The sequence below is a fragment of the Sminthopsis crassicaudata genome, chromosome 1, assembly GCF_048593235.1.
Source record: "Sminthopsis crassicaudata isolate SCR6 chromosome 1, ASM4859323v1, whole genome shotgun sequence".
NCBI lineage: Eukaryota > Metazoa > Chordata > Mammalia > Dasyuromorphia > Dasyuridae > Sminthopsis > Sminthopsis crassicaudata.
Genome location: NC_133617.1, coordinates 175028594 through 175051338, shown reverse-complemented (window position 1 = coordinate 175051338; position 22745 = coordinate 175028594). Strand labels below are relative to the sequence as shown.

The 22745-nt window shown below is 33.3% G+C and overlaps 1 protein-coding gene across 4 annotated transcripts in view; it reads right to left on the bottom strand.

The window, feature by feature from the left end:
• The window catches only part of PHACTR1 (phosphatase and actin regulator 1), a 604015-nt gene that overhangs the window by 563631 nt on the left and 17639 nt on the right, over window positions 1–22745 (bottom strand). For all 4 annotated transcript variants that reach the window (XM_074271825.1, XM_074271862.1, XM_074271817.1 and 1 more), the window contains one exon: window positions 17773–17919. In XM_074271825.1, the coding sequence (XP_074127926.1) occupies window positions 17773–17919 (147 nt within the window). The remainder of the gene's footprint in view (window positions 1–17772; window positions 17920–22745) is intronic.

The following is a 22745-nucleotide window of genomic DNA, read 5'->3' as shown; positions in this document are numbered from 1 at the left end:
GCCCATCTGAAGGGCCTCCAGAAAACTAGCCCAGGCCCCAGGCAAGGAGATGGACTTTGAAGGAAACAATAAAGAATTTGGACTTTATCCCTGGCTATTCTGGTGGTGATTACTCTACTGAAATGAAGGTTGGTCCCAAGATCTCCAGAAAGCTAACCAGAACATTGCAGGGATTGAATGTAGACCACAACATGGAAGATAGTTCATTAAACCCCAAGGTTTAATGGCAAGGCAAGAATATGATATGAGAAAGTTATCTACACAGTAGGGCTTGAAGAAAGCTCACCTGGGAGAAAACTTACTTATGAAAATAAAATGTTTATGAAGAAGAAAATTATTTTAAGGGACAACATAAGCGGTTGCGTTTCTTTTTTTGGATCACCACAGAACAGAAGGAGAAAAATAAATTTAGCTATAGCTTAGACAAAATACTTGAATGTTCTTCAATTCATAAGAGCAATCAGGGCTTATATGAACTTTTCAAAGATTCATTGAAAATAAAATTCAATACAATTAGCAAGTAAAAGAAAACAACTCTATGATACACAAGTTGTCGTTTCTTTCCATTTTGAGCTTTCCTTAATTCCCCAAATTCCAGCCATTTGATGAAATGATTCTACCTTCACTGAGTTCATCCAAAATATTTTCTCAGAAAGAATTACTAACTTATCTATATTACAAAGATGGGTATTTGCTGCTGAAAAATTCCCATTTGAACCTTGTCATAGCCTCCAAAATTGTTGATTAAATTTAGTAATTAATAGATAATGTTTACAAAAAGCTTTAAAGTTTGCAGAGTGAATAATATACATTATTTCACTTGATTCTGACACCAACCCTGAGACTCGCTATCATTTTCATTTCACAGAAGAGGAAAGTGAAGTCTTTTTATACAATTAGTAAATATCTGAGACTAGACTCAAATGGAGTCTTTCTGACTGCCAGGATGCTGTTATATCTATTATACAAGCTGTTTCTTAAGTTGATAAAGTATTCTGTGATCTATTCTAGCTTCTCAAATTACACAATAACTAAAAAACAGTGGGAAGATCATTGGGACAAATGCCATAATGTTTCCATTCAAGAGTTACTAGTTGTATGAGTTGAGGAAAGTCATTACTTAATTTATTTTTAAAATGATATAATAAAAGTTGCACCATTTGCCTCTGTGTGATTTTGAAGAAAGGGTTTTGCAAACCTGTAACTTCTAAGTAAGAATCTCAGAGTAGTAAAGGACCTGGAAAATCACCAAGTTTAAACCTGAACAGGAATTTTCTTTATAGCACTAACAAGTAGTGCTCTAGACTCTACTCCCAAACCTCCAGAAATGTTGAATTTGTTGCATTCTCAGGCAGCCTATCTTATTTTTGGGCAGCTTTAATTGTTAGAACTGTTTCCCTTAATAGGCTCCTCTGCCAATTTTCTTCCTCACCTAAGGCCACTTAGCACTTGCCATATCTTTCCTAAGGCTTTTCTTATTTTCTCTAGGTCTTATCTCAAGTCACTCTTCAAATAGCACGATTTTATTCTCTAAATTCTCTCCAGTTTAGGAATGTCTTTTCTAATTTGTGATACTAAGGACAAGGGAAGATAATCTAAATGGGATATGAGCAGGGCAAGGTCTGGGTAAAATCAATGCTTTCCTCATTCCAGATATTACAATTACATTACTTCATCCTGAGATGAGAGAGGCAGAATGGATAGTGTCAGAAAGTCAGGAAGAACTTTTATGATTCCTGCCTTTGACAAACATTGTCTTTGTGACCCTGAGCAAGTCACTTGACTGCTCAATACTCCAGACAATTCTAATTTACAATTACAGAATAATTGCCAGGCTATTTTGGAGAGGATGTTTGCTTGCCAACTGTGAAGTAACAGAGATTATACTAGCTTGTTTTTGGCCTTTGTGTATCATTAATAACTACTTAGAACTTGTAGACTACTAAAACCTCCAAGCTTTTTATACATTAAATATTTTCCAGTTATTTTTTCTCCTTCTGCATATGTAAAGTTAATATTTGTCCCCATTATATATCATTTTATTGGGTTTGGTCCATTGTTTATCCCACTAAGGTAATTTTTTTATCCCAGTTTTTAACAACCTTTGCTAATTGATTTGGTTTTGTCTCTCTGAATAAAGATCATCCTCTTGTAGAAGTATCAGGTAAGTAGTATTATATTCTCTCTTTTATCTCTTATCATCATCCCATTCACCTCAAAGTGTAATTCTACCTTTCCTTTGATGTTCTTATTTTCCTCAACATAAATAAAAAAGGAGGAAAAACTACACTTTTTGTCATTGTCAATATTAATTGCTTATATCAATTTATTCTGATACTTATGATCCTGTGATTCTCATAAGACCACATGACTCCTTTGTATTTTTCCTCAACTACCTGTTCATACTATCATCTACTAAATAAACCTTTAAAAAATCTAATCTGAATGTTGAGAGTTGGGGCAGACTTCTGTAAACCTAGCTACTGAAGAGAAAGAGACTGGCAGATCTCCTGAACTCTGGTGTGAGCTATGGTGCAAATTCAGCCTTAAATCCAGCTTATACACAGTGAGATCCTGGAATTAGGAATGTCAAGTTGGCTACAGAAAGGTGAACTGGTCCAAGTTGAAAATGATACAGATCAAAGCTTCCATGCTGATTACTGGTAGCATTGGGCCTGTCGGTAGGCTTTACCTATTCAGCCTGAGTGAGATAGGAAGACCTACTATTTAAAAACATCATCTTTATTATTATTGGGCAGCTATGGTGAGTACTAGAATGAGAGACCTAAAGACAGGAAGACTGAATTCAAATCTGGGCTCAGACACTTACTGAATGGCCTTGGGCATATCACCTAACCCTGTTTGCCTTAGTTTCCTCATCTGTAAAATGAGTTGGAGAAAGAAATGGCAAACCATTCCATTATCTTTGACAAGAAAGTACCAAATGGGGCCATGAAGAGTTGGATGTGACTGAAAAATAACAACAATCTTAAAAAATATATAAGTAGAGCAGTTAATTTTCTATGCAGTCATATAGGTCTCTTTATTTTAATAATTCTACTTTATCTTCCTTGTTAGAATAATTTAGAGCCATCTAAGTTTCATTATTGAAATCATTACATTTATGTTGTTTTATCATTTTCAGTCACATGCTAATCTTTATGACCCCAATTGTTTGTTTATTTGTCATTTCCTTCTCTAGTTCATTTTACAGATGAAGAAACTGAGACAAAAAGGGTCAAGTGACTTCTCCAAAGTCACACAACTATTAAGTGTCTGAGGCCAGATTTGAATTCAGCCTAATTCCTAATTGCAGGCTGGCACTCTACTGCACCACCTAACTGCCCCAAGATCAGTATATATCTTTTGAAAATATTTTTTCTTAACAGAATTATAAGCCACGAACATTATCCTTCCTTTGAAGTGTCAGAAATCCACATTACCAAAATCTTCTTTATGAGCCTTACGCTATCCTTCCATGACTCACTCATTTCTTCCTTGTGGCCAAATGGTCTAGAATACCTTAATACAAATTCTGTTTCTCCTTCCATTTATCTTCAACAAAGTACTTTGCACCATGTTATCCTTCTCTGATTTATGGATTTCTACAGTGAAATGTATTATATTGAAATGATATGTTGTTCCACTTCATCTTTTATACTCTCTCTTATTTTATATTAGGTATATCTTATCATTGACACATTCTAATCATGTATCACATGATATTAAGTCTTAGTGATACCTATGTCATTCTACGTAGCTCCTTTGTAAGCTAGTATTTTTAAAAATAACTACAATTATAATATAGGACATACTCAGATGAATATTTAAAATATATTAGAATAATATAGGATTTATGGAATAAATATTACATATTTACATATAATAAAGGATGAGGCTATAGGTCAACTTAACAATAAGACTGAAAAGTCACTAAAATAAGCCACATTTAAATATGAAGGCCATTCTAACATGGCAATATATTTTGCAGGAATCCACATAATTAATATATTGCTTATCTTCTGTGATATGTGGGAGGGGATTTAAGGAAACAAAAGAATATGTAATTCAAAATTTAGAAAGAAAATAAATAATTTAAAATATTTTTTAAAAGTGGAAAGAAAGGTCATTACTTTAGAGAAAGAGACTTATAAACATGAACACACCATATAATAATGATGCTATTCTTGATGAATTGCTTCATAGTTTACAGAATACTTTGTAAAAAAAAAAAATCTCACTTAATGTTTACAACAACCCTGAGAGGTGGTACCATTTCTATCTACATTTTACAAATAAAGAAACTAGGGATGAGGAATTAAGTGACTTACCTAAGACTATAAGGATAGTAAGGATCTAAGGCAGGATTTGAACTTAAGTGATCTTGAGCCTATGTCTAGAGCTCTATCCATTGTGACACCTAGATGCCCCCACTATAAACATAAACTGGTATTGTTCATAGAGATTTAGAATCTTTGATTTGAAAAGAACATCTAGCCCAGTGACCTAATTTCATTGTTTCAGATAGGTTATGACATATTAATGTATTCATCTCATAATAAAAGCACATAAGAATCCAAACAATATAGAATTAAGAATTCTTAATTAATTCTTAAGTCTCTCTAGGATAAATTATATTCAAATATAGTAGTTCTTACTTATGTCTTTATTTTCATTTACCAAAGATTACTTAGATATTTTATTAAAACTAAATGACAAGAGATTTAATATAGCTCTTTCTGGTGTTTTATCTGCCCAGAAAGCATTAGAAGATATTTGTTGTTTTCCTTTAGTGTATCAATATTTAAATTAACTTGTGAACCCATTAAAATGGATATTATTACATTATTGATGCCTTGTCATCACATGAAATTATTGTTCATATTCTCCCACAGAACTTATAAAGAGACCATCCCAGAACACTTTAAATGTTTACTGAAGCCCTCAATAACCATTGCTTTCCCTCTCAAATTACCCTATATTAACTACTTTGAATATATTTGTCTTTATATTTGTGATCTTTTAAATATGCACTTGTGGTATCCCCTACAAGAAAGTAAGATACTTGTGAATGAAGTCTGTCTCATTCTTTTTATTTGCATTACCATCACCTGATTAGTTGATTCTTCTAGGTATTTTCCCTAAGGTAATGAAACCAAATTATTCCCCAGCACAAAAGCTCACTTTGATTTTAGACAAAAATATTCTCTGATTGAAGTTGTGTAAATTTTGGACTACCACAATATCTAAGAAAAAAAAGTGTTCATTTCGCCAAAGTTCAGTGAAAATAAGCTGTAGTATATCTCTAATCTCTTTCCTATCTATCCAAAATTGCTCATCAAATCTTGGTTTCATAGCTAAGTTTTTACCCAACTACCTACTCTCTCTCTTTAGTCTTACTTAATGCAACTTTTCCTTAGGTATTATTATCATCTAGTTTTATTTTATTTACAAAAGTCTAGGAAATAACTTGTTGAAATGTAGTTTCTACGTATACATATATATGCATGTTTCTGAAAGATGACATGTAAAATTATTTATTATAACTGTCAGGAACATAATCTTCATTTTTACTAACTTCAATAGTGCATCTAACCACGTAACAAGATCTAATTTCTCATTCTCAGTGGGATTTAATTAAGTAATTTGATTTATAATGAAGATGCCTCATTTTGTCGAAAAAAATAACAATATTCTCAAGGTTACAAAAAGAAAAAACTTGGGAATTCTTAGGTTGACATCTGTCACTCTAATATATGTTTCTACTGAAATTCTTTCTTAGTATGTATAATCCTTAAAAATTATCATTGACTTTTCCCATACTATATCTTATTTTTATATAATGATTTGCTGTTCTATTGTAAGTTCTTTAAGAATGTTATTTGTTTTGTTTGTTGTTCTTTGTTTGATTCTTCTTTTTTATATTTCTTTATAATTCCAGGACTTAGCAGAATGCCTGTTACACAGTGGCTGCTTAATAAACACTTTAATAAATTGAAAGACTAATAAAAATTTTCTTAGTCTAAATTTTTAGACAAAATTTAAAAGAAATCTTAATTTTCATAATGAGATTTTTCAATTATTTTTTTACTTTTAGGATTTTAATCATTGTCATGTTCTCTTTCATTCTTATATTTTTACTGTTCCCCTCAACAGCCTTGCTATATAGTGATAAAAGGAATTAGATATAAGAATTCAAGACTCAAATAAGTATTGTATTATTTTATGAATTTTACCATATTTTAGAAAAAATAGGTTTGAAAAAACAAAATAGATTCACAAATTGGCATATGGGACCTATTTAAAAAGATGTTTTTTTGTTATGACAATCCACCTATAAAATATTGGCTAGCCAACATGGCAATTTTACAAAATTAAAATTATTCATGATTGGATGAACAAGCCTGACTTTTCAGTGCTAGTTAAATATCTTTGTTATCTTTCCACATCAGTGTTTCTATTAAATTACATTTAATAACGTGGAACAGGAGAGAAGATGGAATAAAGATATAAGGGGCAATAACTCGGTGGAACTGTTCACATAACTGAGTTTATGAAAATACTCTACAGATGATATATGTCTTTAAGAGGGAGCAGGGCCATAGAAAATGATCCTCAACATTCTGTCATATGAGTTGCTGCATAGAGGCCCTACGAGGTACATTTAAAGCTTGTTTTTAACTAACTTCTATATTTTTTATAGCAGTTTTCAAACTGTTTATTTGTTCATACATAAATTTTGTATTTAAGAGATTTTGTAAACAAAATGGTAACAAGATTAGGCTCTTGTTTTGTTTGGCAAAAATGGAACAACCCTTTTGTTTCTAGGGATGCAAATGCTATTTAAGAGAGATGAAAGGATATTATTGATCATGCAGATGCAAATATACAAATTGATTTTGCAATGTAAGGAAGGTTTTTTTAATTAATTGAACAAATAATACAAACATCATTTATATTAATAATAACATCATGAAATTGTTGCAAAACACTGGAGTCATTCTAGTGGTGGGTGATAAATATAGTTCTTGGTGAAGAGTTGGGACCAGTATAAGCTAAAATTTTTAAAACTTCATTGATGATTTATTTCTACAAATGCAATGGACTTGTTTGAGCAGAAATGAACAGAAGCTACTCCAAGCATTTTGTAACTAGGAAAAAATTAAGCCATCCTGAATTTTGGGCAGCTTCAATAATGTATCAAGTGGTTAATTTGCTTATAAACTATTAAGCAAATGTCTCTTTATGTCAAAGTACTGTAAAATACAGTCATAAAATCATATTGTATCATAAATTATGTATAATAGGAACATAATGATTAACTGAAACTTGCTGTAGTGGGCAAAATCCATCATGGTTCCAAGCTCAGCATTTGAGTAAAGCATAAGTTAAAAAAAAAACAAAACAAAAACAAAAACAAAAAAAAAACCTTTCCCTTTAGAGCAAAGGCATAGATATTTTTGAGTATTTCCCCAAATTTTAAATCTCAAGCATCAACAAAAATAATTTATTTTCATGGTTTCCCTGGACAGTATTGTTTTATTTCATAACTTCTAGTTATCAAAGTATCAGACCAAAGAGAGAGCATTCAGTGGCTGGAGAACTGGGACTGTAATGTCAGGAAGATCTGGATTCCAGCCCTGCCTCTGACACATTCTAGCTGCCTGACTCTGGGCAAGTGACCTTTCAGTGTTCCCTGGCAACTCTATAACTAATGGAGAAAGGACTCAGATCTGCATTATTCAAGGGAGTACCTCATGACAATGAAACTCTATGTCCATTACAAACAAATGAATGTCATGGTAGAGACTTTTTCTGCCATTTGTTGTATTTCATTGCAAGTTATATGCTAGACACATGTGGTCAGGTTTTGTGGGGGTAGAAATAGCTCCATTTATTTAAAGACTAAGAAAACATCTTCAAATTCCTGTTCTTAAGGTCAATATTTTAATGTTAAATGAGACAAATTTTATTTTTTTTTCTACAAGATCTCTAAGTTATAGATGATCTCTCAAGAGTTTCTATGGCCATCGAATCTTAATTAAACATAGTTCGGCAAAAAAAAAAAATTCTCTGGAGGGCACAGCTGTTCAAATTGTAGAGTCAGAATCTAGCAGCTGGCTTCCTAATTATATAAACACCATGGTGTTTAAGTGGGAGATAACAAAATTCACCAGATTGTGACTGTTTCCTTCGGGATGTTTTAAGTCTCCCACCTGCAAGTGATAAGACTCTGCCCTACTATTCAGGTATTGTCCTCTGTAGGTCAAAACAAGTAGTCATCTGAAATCCAAGTGCAATGGTTTCCCTTCATATATTTTGACTTTATGTAGAACTTTAGTTAAAAGCAAGTCTAGCTAATGTCCCATATAATGAAGTGTCAACCAGTAGCAAAATCATCAATTACTATGGAATGCTAAGTGAAGAGCAATCTGGTTTGGGCTTAAGTAAAGCCTCATGATTTCACTGGTTCAGAGACTTCTGTTAGGAATTTCCAGCAAGGCAGATCTCTTCAAATAAAAGTCTAGGAGTTCTCCTAGGAGCACTGAGAAGTGAATAGACCTGTTCATGGTCACACAGTTAGAATGTATTAGAGGCTGAATTTGAATCCAGGTCTTCTTGACTTTGAAAGTAGCTCTCTACTGACTATATCACATTGCTTCTCTTTTGCCTTCTTAAGCACTGCCCATATACAATTATAAAGTGAGAGGCAGATCCTTTTTATGAAATTCAATATTTGTGTAATCATAAACCTTTGTGAAATTCAAACATGACTTCTGCTCAATGAGGGCCATATTAACGCAGAGAAATCTATTTTAAGCAATGGATGTATGTGATTATTGAAATATAAATAGGACCTAAAGTAGTGAATTTGCTAATTCCAGAATTGTGTTTTCTTTCTGAGTCATTCATCTAAGTTGAATTTTTAATGTGTTCATAGAAACTTGTTTTAGGATTATAGACACTGTGACCTGCGTTGTCTTTTGTACTTGTGTTTTGTACTTAAACTCTTTCTATTGGGGTTAACATCTCATCATGGAAGGACTAAAAGGTTTTTTTGGGAAACTAAAAGGTAAAAAAGAATCAACAAAGTCCTTGTGGACATTTTAATCAATGGAAAAGTAAAGTGCACCAGGGAGATTGCTAGATATAATAATGTGTGACTCTTTTTATGCCACCTAACTCCTTACCAATGATTTCATTGGCAGAAGGTTTATTCTCAGTGGAAGCCTCTTTTCTTCCATGTTAAGCCCGCTCATAACTGAAGCTGGCTTACCTTCTCCTTTTGGAAAACAAAGTAATACCACTCTCATTCAAGAATGAAAGTAGCCTGGGAAAGAAAGTAGTGCAATTAAGCACAAAAGGAAATAGCTCCTAGGATGTGTTCTCAGATCTGTAGCTGGTTAGCCCATTGTCCTGATGTATAGAATATTCAATACAATGAAATAAGTGTATGGTAGAACCCAGAAATACAATGAACCAGATTTGTTGTGACAAATATGCATGATGTGTATATATCCTGAGACAATTCCTATCCCAACAACCTCTCTATTCTCTTCTATTTTCTCTCATATCTAGGCTGATAAGCAGATGTTGTGGCATTCCTAACTACAGGACCCAGAATTGGTCTTCCCCTAGAGACATATGCTTCTTGCAGGCAGGAATGTGTATGTGTATGTGTGTGTATGTGTATATATATATATATATATGTATATACACACATACATATATATATATATATATACATACATATATAGTTATAGAAAATAGGTATACAAATAAGGTTTTTACTAGTAATAAATCATAATTTTATGACTCCCCATATTCAGTTTTATCACTCCATATGAGGTTGCAATCCACAGTGTAAGAAGTTTTGCTTTGAATAGCCTGCTGCTAGAAGATTATTGCTGGGAAATGTAAATATGGACATTAATAGCCAGTTTGTGACTATAAAAGGAATTTAAAATAACTACAAATTTTGATTATTCAAGTTGTAGGTAGGTAAGTTGTATGAGGACAGTGATGATCAACATTCAATGAAGTTGTAAAATTAATTCCAAGTCTTTTCTTTAAAGAGTTTTATAGTATAAATGCTTTATAATTACAGCTATAAAAATGACAAAAGCCCAATTTTCTTAGTTTATTTATACATGGAAAAGTCAATTTTATCAGTATGAAAATATAAAAGTTCAAGACATCTAGTTTTGATATCTAATCCAAAAACAACTATGAAAGACATAGGAAAAAAATATTATCTGCATCCAGAGAAAGAGCTAATAGATGTAGATCTAGGATAATTATATAGCAGATTTAAAGTTTCATACAAAATCATCCTTTTTATTGTACTATATTATGGAAATGCTTCTTCTATTCCATAAATTAAAAATTAAAAAATATGCTCATAGCAAAAAACACACACACACACAATTATTTATACAAATATGTAGTTTAGGTTCTCATTTTTAAAAAGTATACACTTTCTGCTTACTTGACATAGCAGGTATCTGCAAACAATCACCCGAGAGGCAAATCTAGTGGTCACTATTTTGGGGAGCTGATCAACTAAAATAATTTTAGTATTTTAAAATCATAGAAATTGTATTTAATTTTTTTTAATTTAGTTTGAAGGAAGTAGCCATTTTCTCAGGAAATTTTCAGTCTTTATTTTGCACTGAGTGACTTTCAGAACATCATTAGACATTTAGTAGAGTGAATCTCTATGTCTCACTCAACCTAGACATTTCTCAAAAAATAACTGCTAGCTTTCCTTCATAGGTTGGGTTCATGCTTCTGAACTTCATCTATTTGTTTATTTGTTTTTTACAATATTGTGGCTGAAAATATCAAAGTCAAAAGATTATTAGAATATAATTTGAAATGGTACTATCCCAGCAGTCAGTAGTACTTGTCATGGTTATTTGCTTTAATATGGCAATATCTTAGACTTAAATACATCTAGTAAAAGAAAATTCACTTTCTCTGCATCTAGAATTTTATGTATGGAAACTTCTTCTACCAATGCAGATCAGTAATGTGAGGGCCATAGAGAAGACTAAGGGAGTTTCCTAAAGTTCTGAAAGATTAAATAACTTGTTCATTGTAACATAGTTAACACCAGAAGAACAATTTGAATTTGTTAACTCTATTTTGCCATACTGTTTCTATAATATGCTATATAAAGTATAAAATGTATATATTGCACACATGTTCATTTTGATCCAGTTTGCTCTTTATTCTTTGTTTGATGTGGATTTGTTTTTTTAATATCCTTTAATTTATAATTATATTTTATTCTAAATACCCTGTTACTGACTATTCTATTTAAAATTGTAAAAAGAATACATTTCAACTTAGTTGTACTCTGATAGTTGATATACACATTTTACCTACATTGATAATATAGATGAAACAATTATGCATTTCCTTTACATTCAGTAAAGAGCTATAACTAGCAATTATTGTGCAGAAGAAATAAAATATATAAAAGGCAAATGACTTAAAATTCACTCTTCATTCAATAAGGGAAAATAATGAAGTCTGGGAGATTTTGAGAACCTGCAATGCAGAGCTAATCAAAGGTAGGAAACTCACCTGTAGTACACCCAAGGGGAGGCAATAGGTAGCTTCCTATTTTAACTAAATATGCTAATGTGATGCTAAACTCAATTGTTTTTTACAATGCTAGAGAGGGTTGGATTACATAGTTTTTCAAATTCTTTTCAGTTTTGGATTATGATCCTATATCTGAAGTTCTTTCAATACCTTTAAATAATGGAATTCCCATCTATCCTAGTTGTGGCTATCCATAAATAGTATGGGTTTTTCCTTCCATTAAGAAAATTGTTATATGTGTGTGTATATATATACACACAGATGTACAATATACGAATTCACCTATGAATGCACAAAAACATCAAATCTCAGAGATAGAAGGAAGAAACCAGAAAGGCTTTCCAATATGCCTTTAAAAGGAATTTCTTTTACAATATTTTTTAGCAAATTTTATCTAGCATTTTTAAATCTAGGGAATCTTCAGGTCTTTACATTTTATTTGTTTCTAGCAAGAAACATTTCAAGATCTTTGGCAAATAATTTAGGTTATTTAAATTCTAATTATAATTGGGAATGTGTGTGTGTATATATATAAATATATATATATATATATATATATAAATAAATAAATATAAATAAATAAATAAATATTATATATATATATATATATATATATATATAGATAGATAGATAGATAGATAGATAGATAGAGAGAGAGAGAGAGAGAGAGAGAGAGAGTGTAGATGCTATTTATAGGACAATCATAGTAACTCAAAAGCCTGGAATCATCAGGTTTAACTAGAGCCTGCCAGAATCACAAATATACTTTCATGTATAGATAATAAGATTTATTTAAGTTAGTTTTTTTTTCCATGCTAAGTTATCATAGTAATTACCTGATCCAATCCTTCATTTTCACAAATGAGGAAACTGGCACATAGAAAGCATTCCTCCCAAGATCACATAGCTAGTTAATAGCAAAACTATAATCCTGATCTGTTGGCACCTAGTTCATTGATTCATTTATTTACTATGCCAATCACTCTACCTCCTGCTCTGTACAGGCTGAATAATCCAAGCATATACCATCCATGGAAATTATATTCTGTGGATATATGAGCAAGCACTACTAAGTGTTTAAATGTTTGGCCTGTCTCAAACTGTGGCTATTGTATTTAATGAGTAGAACTGTTCACAAATTTTTATACCAATATAACAGGCTTCAAAAAGAAGTCAATAATTCCTAGACTGAAAACTCCAGAACTATTCAGTCATTTAATCCATCTTATTTTTTATTAGTTTTGAATGGTTTTGAAATGGTTTTATATGTAATGTGAGTTGATTATATAAAGTCCTTAGAGGAATAGAGAGACAAGTACCAGAGACAGAATGCCAGTGTCAAAAAAAACCTGAGGACATGACCTGCTTCTGACATATTCTAGCTGTGGGCAAGTCACTTCTTAGAGTCTCAGGGTAAATCTTATGTTATAGAACAATTTCGAAGCAGCATTGGTAAAAGGCATATTCTCTCTGCAATTCCCTCTCCCATTCCCCACCCCTGTGCCTACCAAGAAATGTTTTCCTTTGCTTAAAAATTCATGTTATTCTCTTCATGCTATTAGTAATTTTTGTTTCTTCTTTTTTTGCATTAAAAACTTTAAAAATTCAAGACACTCTGGGCTAAAATTTGGTTCTGATGCTAAAAAAGGAAGAAAGATTACAAGTAAAGTAATAGAATGTGAGCTCTTTGAGAATTGGGATTTTTTTTTTGTCTTTACAACCCTTTCCCATAGCATATAGCACACCATACAATGAGTCTTTAAAAATGCTGCTTACTGCTATCATAGGATAAATGACACTAAGAAAGTGTTTTATTAAGATTAATTCTTATATAAAATTTTTGATAATGATTCCATGAATCTTGAAGAATTAAAACTCATACATCAAATAAATGAAAGAGTTTGAGGGTAATTACATTAGACATTAAATTAGTCTCTTCTCCTCTTCTAACACTCCCCTTTTTCTCCAGGTAGAGATATTTCTTTATTAGAGAAAAAAATAGAGCTGGCAAAGTGAGGGCAACCATGACCTGATGCAAAGATTAGTATACTTGTTAGATATGTGGTAGTGGGGAATATTTTTAAAACATAGGTGGAACTTAGAGGCCCCTTTCAACTTTAAAATTCTGTGGTTTCATGTTTTTGCAACAGTAGGTAGCCAAGAATGAGTTAGCATAGGGGTCCCACTGGTTGGATATGTGTGTGTGGGGAAGAAGAAAAGTATTGAAAAGAGAGTGGAAAGGATAAACAAAAGAGAAACTTCATTTACTTCACAATTTTACTTAGAACCAGCAAAAGTTGGTTTGTTAAATGGAAAAAAATGTCATATTCCTTACTGTTACATCTTCCTTGATTCCTAGTTTACAATTTTATCTGACCTATACTCTTGCAGTTAACTAGGGTGAGCCATTTCTGACTGCCACTGGCCTCTAGCCTTAATAGGAAGAAACTAGTGGTGGTCAGAAATAGCTTTCCTTGGATGATCTCCAAAACTGGAATAGGTTTTATCCCCCTAGAGAAGATAAATACATCAGGACCTCCTAAAACTAAATAACATAACAACACAAATAAGGATAAACTTCCATGTCACTGGATGATTTCCTTCTACTTCTCAATCCTAATCAGTATTGATTTTCTCTGTTCCACCTCATTCCCATATACACAGAAGAAAGAACTAGATTATGAAACAAAGGGCACTAGGATACCCATTCTGATCTCTTTTAACCTTTAGGAAAGAACTTTGAATGTAAGTGCTACAGGATTTTTTATCTATCAAATGAATACTCTTCCTTTTCTCCTGTACCAGACTTTTATTTCAGTCATATTTATTTTAATTATGTAGGCCCATATGTTCTCTGACTTTATAGTTCAGATGAGCAGCAGCAAAATCTACCTATTAGCTGGGTGCATGTTGCACAGAAGTGAGTGAATATCTTCATAAGGCAGAATGGTTCTTTACAATCTAAATGTCAGTGGTGCTCATTATTAACTGAGAACACGAAGACATTTCCTAATAACAGTGAGAACATATTCTTCTGGTAGATAAAAGGACATCTTTTGTACACATTTAATTTTTTGAAAAAGCACTCTTTAAATGATTTTGGTCTGTATTATTTTGAGCAAAAATGAAGTTAATTTATTAATAAATAACGATTTATTCTTATGACTCAGAGGCACCTATATGGTCTGCTAAAATTAAAGTAGAGAGATTTGTTTGTAAATGAAACAAAAATATACAAAATATGTAATAATTCTACTCTCTTCCTGAACTGTGAGGCACTATTAGAAATTATAGCATTTTGGTAATGTTTGATTATTTATGGATACAGGTGATTGGGTGTTAATGCGGCCTGAAGTTAAAGGGAAAAAGGAGAATACTGTATTTCTACAATAGTGTTACTTCTGATTCTATATCAAATTAAAAACTGTACTTGGATATATATGGACCTGGGGTCTGAAGACCTGAGGCTTGCGTATACATTTTGTTTCAGCCACTTAATAGCTGTCTGTTCTTTGGTGAATTCTTTCTAAAATCTCAATTTTCTCATAAATAAAATAGATACAATAATATGTGTACTATCCATATCACAAAGCATTTCCGAATAAAATACTTTACAAATCATAAGATGATATAAAAGTGTAAATTAACATGATCCTCATCATTATTATTCTTGAGAATACCATCATACGGATTGCATCACATGCAATTGAGAGAAAATCAAAATATTACCACAGAGATGCAAATAATTCTAACACTTAAAACTTTAATCACTGCTTTTTCTAAAAAAGTGATGATTATGAAGAAACAAATACCCAACAATAACAACAATAAAAAACTAAATTCAACTGAGCATTTATATGAAGATAGTAAACAATAATGTATTTTGGGGGCATAGGGGCAAAAAACTTGCATTGCTTAATTGTTTATAAATTGTTGAGAAGTAGACCAAATCTTCTCTATCTCAAATTATGTAATTTACTCAGTGTGTACAATCTCAATTCTTCAGCAGTACAGATAACAGTATTAGTTTAATTACAACTTCAAGCTCAAAAAGATAAACATGGCTATTTCTTTTAACCAGGGACTACAATTACTTTTAAACATAGGGGGAAGGCACATCTGTGAGAACAGTTTACTTTGTCAAGAGAGTAACCAACCATCAGCTGTGATATAAACAGCTAGGAGAGGAAACAGCCAAAGTAAAAAGTAGAGCAAAAGTACATACAAAAGTTGAGCAATGGAGCAGGCGGCAGGAGGCATAGTAAACAGGCACTTAATGTAGGTGGGTCAAGAAAGGAAAGTTTTCAGTGCTCAGATGTCCTGAACTTAATGACAACTCTGCCTCTGAATGGGAATAGACATCTCCCCATCCTCTCAAAGCTTTCTAAATTATCTTCATTGTCAACAGACTTTTCATTTCAGCACCATGGAAAGCAGGGACAGCGCTCTGAAATAAATGGAACACTTTTTTTTTTTTTTTTTTTTTTTTTTAAGAGAGTACTATCCTGAGTGAATCTTCTTTTCATTTGAAACCAGACAGAAGGGCAGTTGTGGCAAGAATTCTTTTTATTGAATTAAATGCTTTCAAGTTATTGGGCTTAATTTTGTGAAGGAAGATCTCAGATCAACTCATCCACAATTGAGAGCTACAGTTTCCTCTTATTGCTCTATAGTGCTGTTTCACGGGAAAGTAACAGTGACATGTAAATAAACCACGTTTAATAAAACTGGTCCACTGTTTAACTTCAAAATTAATTTGAAAGTAATAAGCATTGTACAAGAATGACATGAATTATTTAAAGGAATAATAAGCTGCTTATCCCACCTTTAACTTTTTCCCTCCCTCTCTTAAAAAAAACAAACAAACAAAAAACAAAACAAAACAAAAATTTTGGTGGGCTCAGGAATAATTTGTTAGCAATTATTCTAATAGGGAGGTATGTATGTCCCAGAACACATCAATTTCCCAGGGCACACATATCAATCATAAACCCAACTTGAAATACTCAAGGAAAGATTAGAATTTAGACTACATTTATGATTACACTGAATACTAAAGAATGCTGTAATAACTGTCATTGTTTTTCTTTAGCCTTTCCTTGCATTAAATAAAGCTAAAATGTATGTTGGATGAAAAAACCACAAATTACACCCTAAAGAAGTTTCATACATTTTCACTGTGAAGATAAAAACACAAAGTAGGAGATTTTGTTGACTTACACCAACCAGATGGGAATTGTCACTTTATCAATATTAACATAAACATTTTAAAGATTTTTCCCCATTTTGCCTTAAAAAGAGGAAAGAAGGACAATATTCTAGTAGGTACAAGCAGAGAGTAAAGTTAGCCTACATGAAAGGTTCTTGAGATTACCTGTAAGATATTAACAGCACTAATAGCTGACTGCTAGTTTCAGCTGATGCATTTCAGAGGTAAACCTGGAGCTGGTTTTTTGGAAGCATTTCCAACTTGCTCAGCTTTTCATAACTCTTCCTCTCTCCCCTTCCCTTCCTTCTGGGCCTCAGATATCATTTTCACTTTTTTCCATTTGAAACCCTTTGGTCACATTATAGTGCAATCACCAAATAAATTCTCTTACACATGGAGTGAAAACACCATTGCCATCATCAACATCGCTAGTATCTATTTTCCCACAAACTCCTTGGCGAACACATTCATTGAAATCCCTCAGACAACCGACATGCAGATAGGAGACCAACATTATAGCAGTGGTTGTACTCTGTCACCAAGTTGTGCCCTATGCTAAACCCCACACAAACTAATCTCTTCTAAGCCCTAACCCCTTTCTAAGCTATTTTTATTATTGATACTATTTTCCCGTCTTATTGGAGAATATGACAGGATGGGAAAACCCTTGTGTGACACTTTCAGAGAATGTCATATTTCAAATGCTGCTCTGCCCCCTCCCCCCTCCACAAACACATACACACCGCACACCCTCTTTACTCTGGCGACACAAAGAGAGTGAGTGAAGGAGTGAGTGCAGGGCACTCTGCCTGAGCAGGTTGGGGGGGGGCGGGGGGAGTGGGAAGAGGAGCGTAGCGCAGGGAGAGGAGTGGGAGATCACTGGAGGGGGCGGGGGATTGAGCGGAGGAGAGAGGAAGGGAGCAGGGAGAAGGAAAGAGGATCGTTCTTACCTGCCCCTAGGTTAAAGGAGATCCTAGCCTCGGCGAGATACGGAGTATCGCTCTTGGACCGCACTCTCCTGATGGGCCGCCGGTCTATATCATCTTCCGAAGATGCCGCCATTAATGTGGGAGGAAGGAGCAGGGTCGCCCGGCGAGCTGAGAGAGAGAAGGAGATGGAGAGAGAGGCGGAAAAAAGGAGGAGGGGAAAGGAAGAGGCGCGCACACATAGAAAGGGGGATGGGAAGGGAAGAAGGGGTATGGGAAGGGAGAGGGAGGGGAATGGGGGAGGAGGGGAAAAAGAGAGGGAAAAAGAAAAAAGAGGGAGAAACAGAGAGAAGGAGAGAATGGGGGGAAGGGAGAGAAAGAAAATCCGTTAAGGATCTATGGACTGGAGCAGAGATCAGGAAATCACTCCTTTCGGTTCACTCCCCCCACCCACCCACCGCGCCCCTGCAGCCCTCTGCCACCCGGCAAGTAGGTTCAGTATCCTTTACTGACCCCCGCCCCTATCCTGATCTTCAGTTGTCAGCAGAGATACGAAGCCACAGGCTTGTCCCCTGGAGGGGAAAAATAAAATTCTAAGGAAAAGATGCCCAGTCAGCAGTGTGTATCTCTGCCTGCCAAATATACTTACCCTGCTCTTCATGTGTGTTCACACACTATTATTTCAATAAACAATACTGTCCTTGTTGAAGGTGTTCTGGGTTGTTTCCGCTGCTCTTGCTTTCCCTTATTAGACTTATTAAGTTGTGGTAGCCTAGATCATTGAATGTAAGGGAAGAGGTGAAAGCTGCCGCATTGAGTATATCCCTGGGTAGCACCACTCCACCTCAGGGTATTCAAGTGAAAATTTGACCTTTCCTGAAAAGTGCAATCTCTTTTTGCCCTGCTTCCTCACCTCCCCCCAGATTGGGGGGGGGGGGAGAGGGCTCGAAGGAAGGCTGATTTCATTTATTGCAAGTTAATTCATTGCAGTAATGATTTATTAATTTAGTAGACATTTATCGAGTATTTACTGACTGCAAGTATTGAAGATTAGTATGCTCAAAGCACGGGTCTGGTTCCTGGACATAGAAGGAGAGAAAGGAAAATGTTCCTGCCCTCAAAGGGCTTACATTACACTATGGTAACTAGTACAAAAAGTAGTCACTGAAAGAGGCAAGGGAAAGATGAAATGACTAAAAGAAAAGTTGAGAATGGAGAAAAAACTCATAAGAAGAAGGGAATCAGAGCAAGCTTTGCAAAGGGACCAACTTTAGAGCTGAAGCTTGAAGATCTGGAATCCAAGCCCCTGTGTGAGCTTTGTACTCAAAGCCTCAAGATTTTTTGCAAATGAATGGAAGAGGGATAGAGAAAGTTTGATTCCAAGAAGTTAGCTGCATAATTTGACTAGAATGTAGAATATATGAAAGTTGGAGATGGATTGTAAAAGATCTTAAATGTTTGACATTGAAATTTGCATTTTACCTCAGAAAATTTGGAAACATTTAAGATTTTTTGAGCAGGGAAGTGACATGGTCAAATAGGCTCAGAAAGATTATTTTGACAACTGTGTGGAGGGTAAACTGGAAAGACATAGATATCAAGAGAGATAACAAGTCAGAAGATGGTTAGACTAGACCAGGCAAGAAGTACAAACTATCCTATACTTAGAATACAAAGAGACTTTGGGTGAATGTCCTAAATTTTTAATTAATTAATTTAATTAAATTTTTAAAATGCTTTACTGCATCTGTGAGATGATAGGTTTAATCAACCCCTTTGATTTTCAGTTTCCTTATCTGAAAAAATGGAAACTATTTTTTGCACTCTCTAACTTATATTGTTGACATGAGGGTTGTATTTTATAAAACTTGAAAATTACTATTTTGTTTCCATAATCATCATCAACATTGTTCAGGTTCTTTTTGTCTCATGCCTGGACTATTGAACTAGCCTCCTAATTAGTCTTCTTCATTATCATCAAATAAATCTTCTTTAAACAGTTTGGTCGCTTCATTTCCTGCTTTAAAAAAAAGCCTTTAATGTCTCCATCACCAATAAAATTTCCAAATTCTTTTGTCATACTTTCAAGTCTTACAATGCATTTTCCACCTTCCCATTTTAATCTCACCTCCTATAATTCCCTTACATGTTTTCTTCAACTAATCTATATAGGTCTCAATTTCTTTATCTACAAAATGAAAGAGTTAAATTTGAAAGACTTATTCCAATTCTAACAGGCTATGATTCTGTAAACCATTCCAACCAGGCATTGCTCCTTCTAACTATCTTATTTACTCATTCCTTTGCATTTCTCCTTTGCCCTTACATATGACTAGAACATGTATATCTTCATTCCTGCTATTTTGCCCAACTTTGTCAATTCTATTCTTCCCCCATGAAGCTTTCTCCTATGAACTTCCATATTTTCACCTGACATTTGGCAAAATGTAGAATGTAGTCAATATAGAAAATATTGGCTTTGGAGTCAGAAAACCTGGGTTTGAATCTTTGGATCTGGCACCTTCTGGGAGTTGGGCCACTTTTCTGGTCTGCTTTTCCTTCATCTGTTGGAATAGATGACCTCTAATATCTTTCTAGCTCTAATTTTGTTATGTATTGCCTTGACATAGTAACTAATGATGATGTGTATTAGTTTTGTCTGGACAATGAGATTGAAAGCTCTTAGAGAATAAAGATTACATATTACATTTACCTCAAATTTCCCTAACCCTGTTATGTTCTCTCCCTCATTTCTGTCTATTAGAATTCCTGGCTTCTTTCAAAACTTAGGTGAAATGCTACTTCTGATTATAGATAAAGAAACTGAGAATCCAAGTAAGGAAATTGTAAGGGAATTATAGGAGGTGAGATTAAAATGGTAGAATAGATACCTTTTTTGATCTCCCAGCAATTGCCATTCTTCCCTTTCCACACTACTTTTAGATTCTCCATTTTCATATGCTTTGCTCTTAGTTATATGGCTACATGTTGTTTCCTCAGGAAAATGTAATCTCTCTGAGGGTAGGTAATGTTTTTTTGCTTTTGCATTTCTAGTATTTAGCATATAATAATTTCTCAGTTATAAGTTACCAATAAATACTACATAAATGTTTTTGCAGTTTTTGAATCTCACCTAGTACCTAAGTGACCGTCTTTCATATGAAAGTTTTTTTTTTTTTAATTTACTGATCTTTCTCAGCTTGGTTGCAAAGCAGAAAGTGCTACACCTGAATTCAGAAAAACTGAGTTCTAATCCAGCCTCAGATATTTACTATCTATGTGATTCTGAGTCAGTTTCTTAATCTAGTTCTGCCTCAGCTTCTTATATGTAAAATAAGGCTAATAATAGCTACATTACCAGACTTGCTGTGAAGATAAAAATGAAACAATTATTTATAAAGTGTGTTGTGAACATTAAAGTACTTGATTACTGCTGCTGCTGTTATTATTTGAAGTTAACCTTTATTTGATTTTAACTTCTCCTTTATGTTCTAGTTTTCCATGGTGAAATGATTATTTCCTTACCTGATGAGTAAATGTGAAAATCTACTTAAGATGGGAAGAGTAAAAGCAGCTCCTATTAAATCTTGCTATGAGAAGCCATTAACTTACCTTAATGGTCAAATGGCAACCACAAACTGAAAAGTTTGATTTGTCAGAATTACTTCATTCTCTACCTTTTTATCTAAGCATAGTTATAAAACAGGAGCCAAATAATTAGCAGTCTTAGATTGGCTTTCCTTAGTGCTTTTTGAACCTGCCTGAATAAGGTTTAATATACATACTCATTCTTTATATTTTTCTGTTAAATTTCCTATCTAGGTTTTTCCTATGAGAGTTTCTTTCCTTTCTGTGGTAGTGATTCTTTTATTTTATTTGACTTATTTGTCAACTTCTGATCTGATGAAAGGAATATTGGAATAATAAAGACCACCCATTCTTTCATCTTGCTAGAAATCAATCACAATTTTTGCAGAGCTTCCCATTCTTTCAATATTAAAGATATTCAGGAAAATAACAGCCTCATCCTGAGTTTATTCTTTTTCCTAATAACTTAACATACTTTGATATGTATTACATTCATCCAGATTATTTACTTAGTTACAATCATGGGTGGCTTTTGAAAAAAATGAAAACAAATGCAACTTTTCTATGTGAATCTTAGCTTTTAATACTTTCCCATTTCTTGTGGTTATTTTTCCTTCTTTCTTCAAAACAATTACATAAAATTAAATCTTTTTAACTTACCTTCTTTAATATCTTTACTCTTGTTCTTATCTGGTCCCCTTACCACAATCTTTTCTACTTTATTTAGTCATAATTATACATTTCACCCTTTCTGATCATCCTTTTTTCTTAAAAGTATTGTTATTTAAGTGTAAATCCTTCTCTCCTCTTCTATGCTCTGTTTATTTGGGGCTACAATCCACATATTTCTAAATCTCTTGACCTCTGAGATTCTCTGTCTATTCTTAAGAACCTCTTATCATAAAGCATCCTACCACATGGAGTAATGAGAACTTCTCTAGCAGTGGAATTTAATATATATAGCAAGGTAGTCATACCATTTTTATTCTAGGTTCTTTGAAGTTTTAAAAGACATTATTTTTAGAATGTCTTATGATATGCCTCTAGGCATATTTTATTCTCTAAATGTTTAAGCTTCCTCTTCTGTTTGATAAACACTTGATCAAGTTAGGTAAATCATATTCTATCTCTACAACTCTCTAGAATTTTCCTAGTATCTCTACTTTTAAAAAATTAGCATATATATAGCTATACAAATGTGTGCATGTATATATATATGTATATTCATACACATATATACACACATATTTATTAAGTTATAAATATATTTGTATATATATATACATATATATGTATAAGATTTGAAGAGTTACATTTATTATTATTATTATTTTTTTTTTTTTTGAGGCTGGGGTTAAGTGACTTGCCCAGGGTCACACAGCTAGGAAGTGTTAAGTGTCTGAGACCAG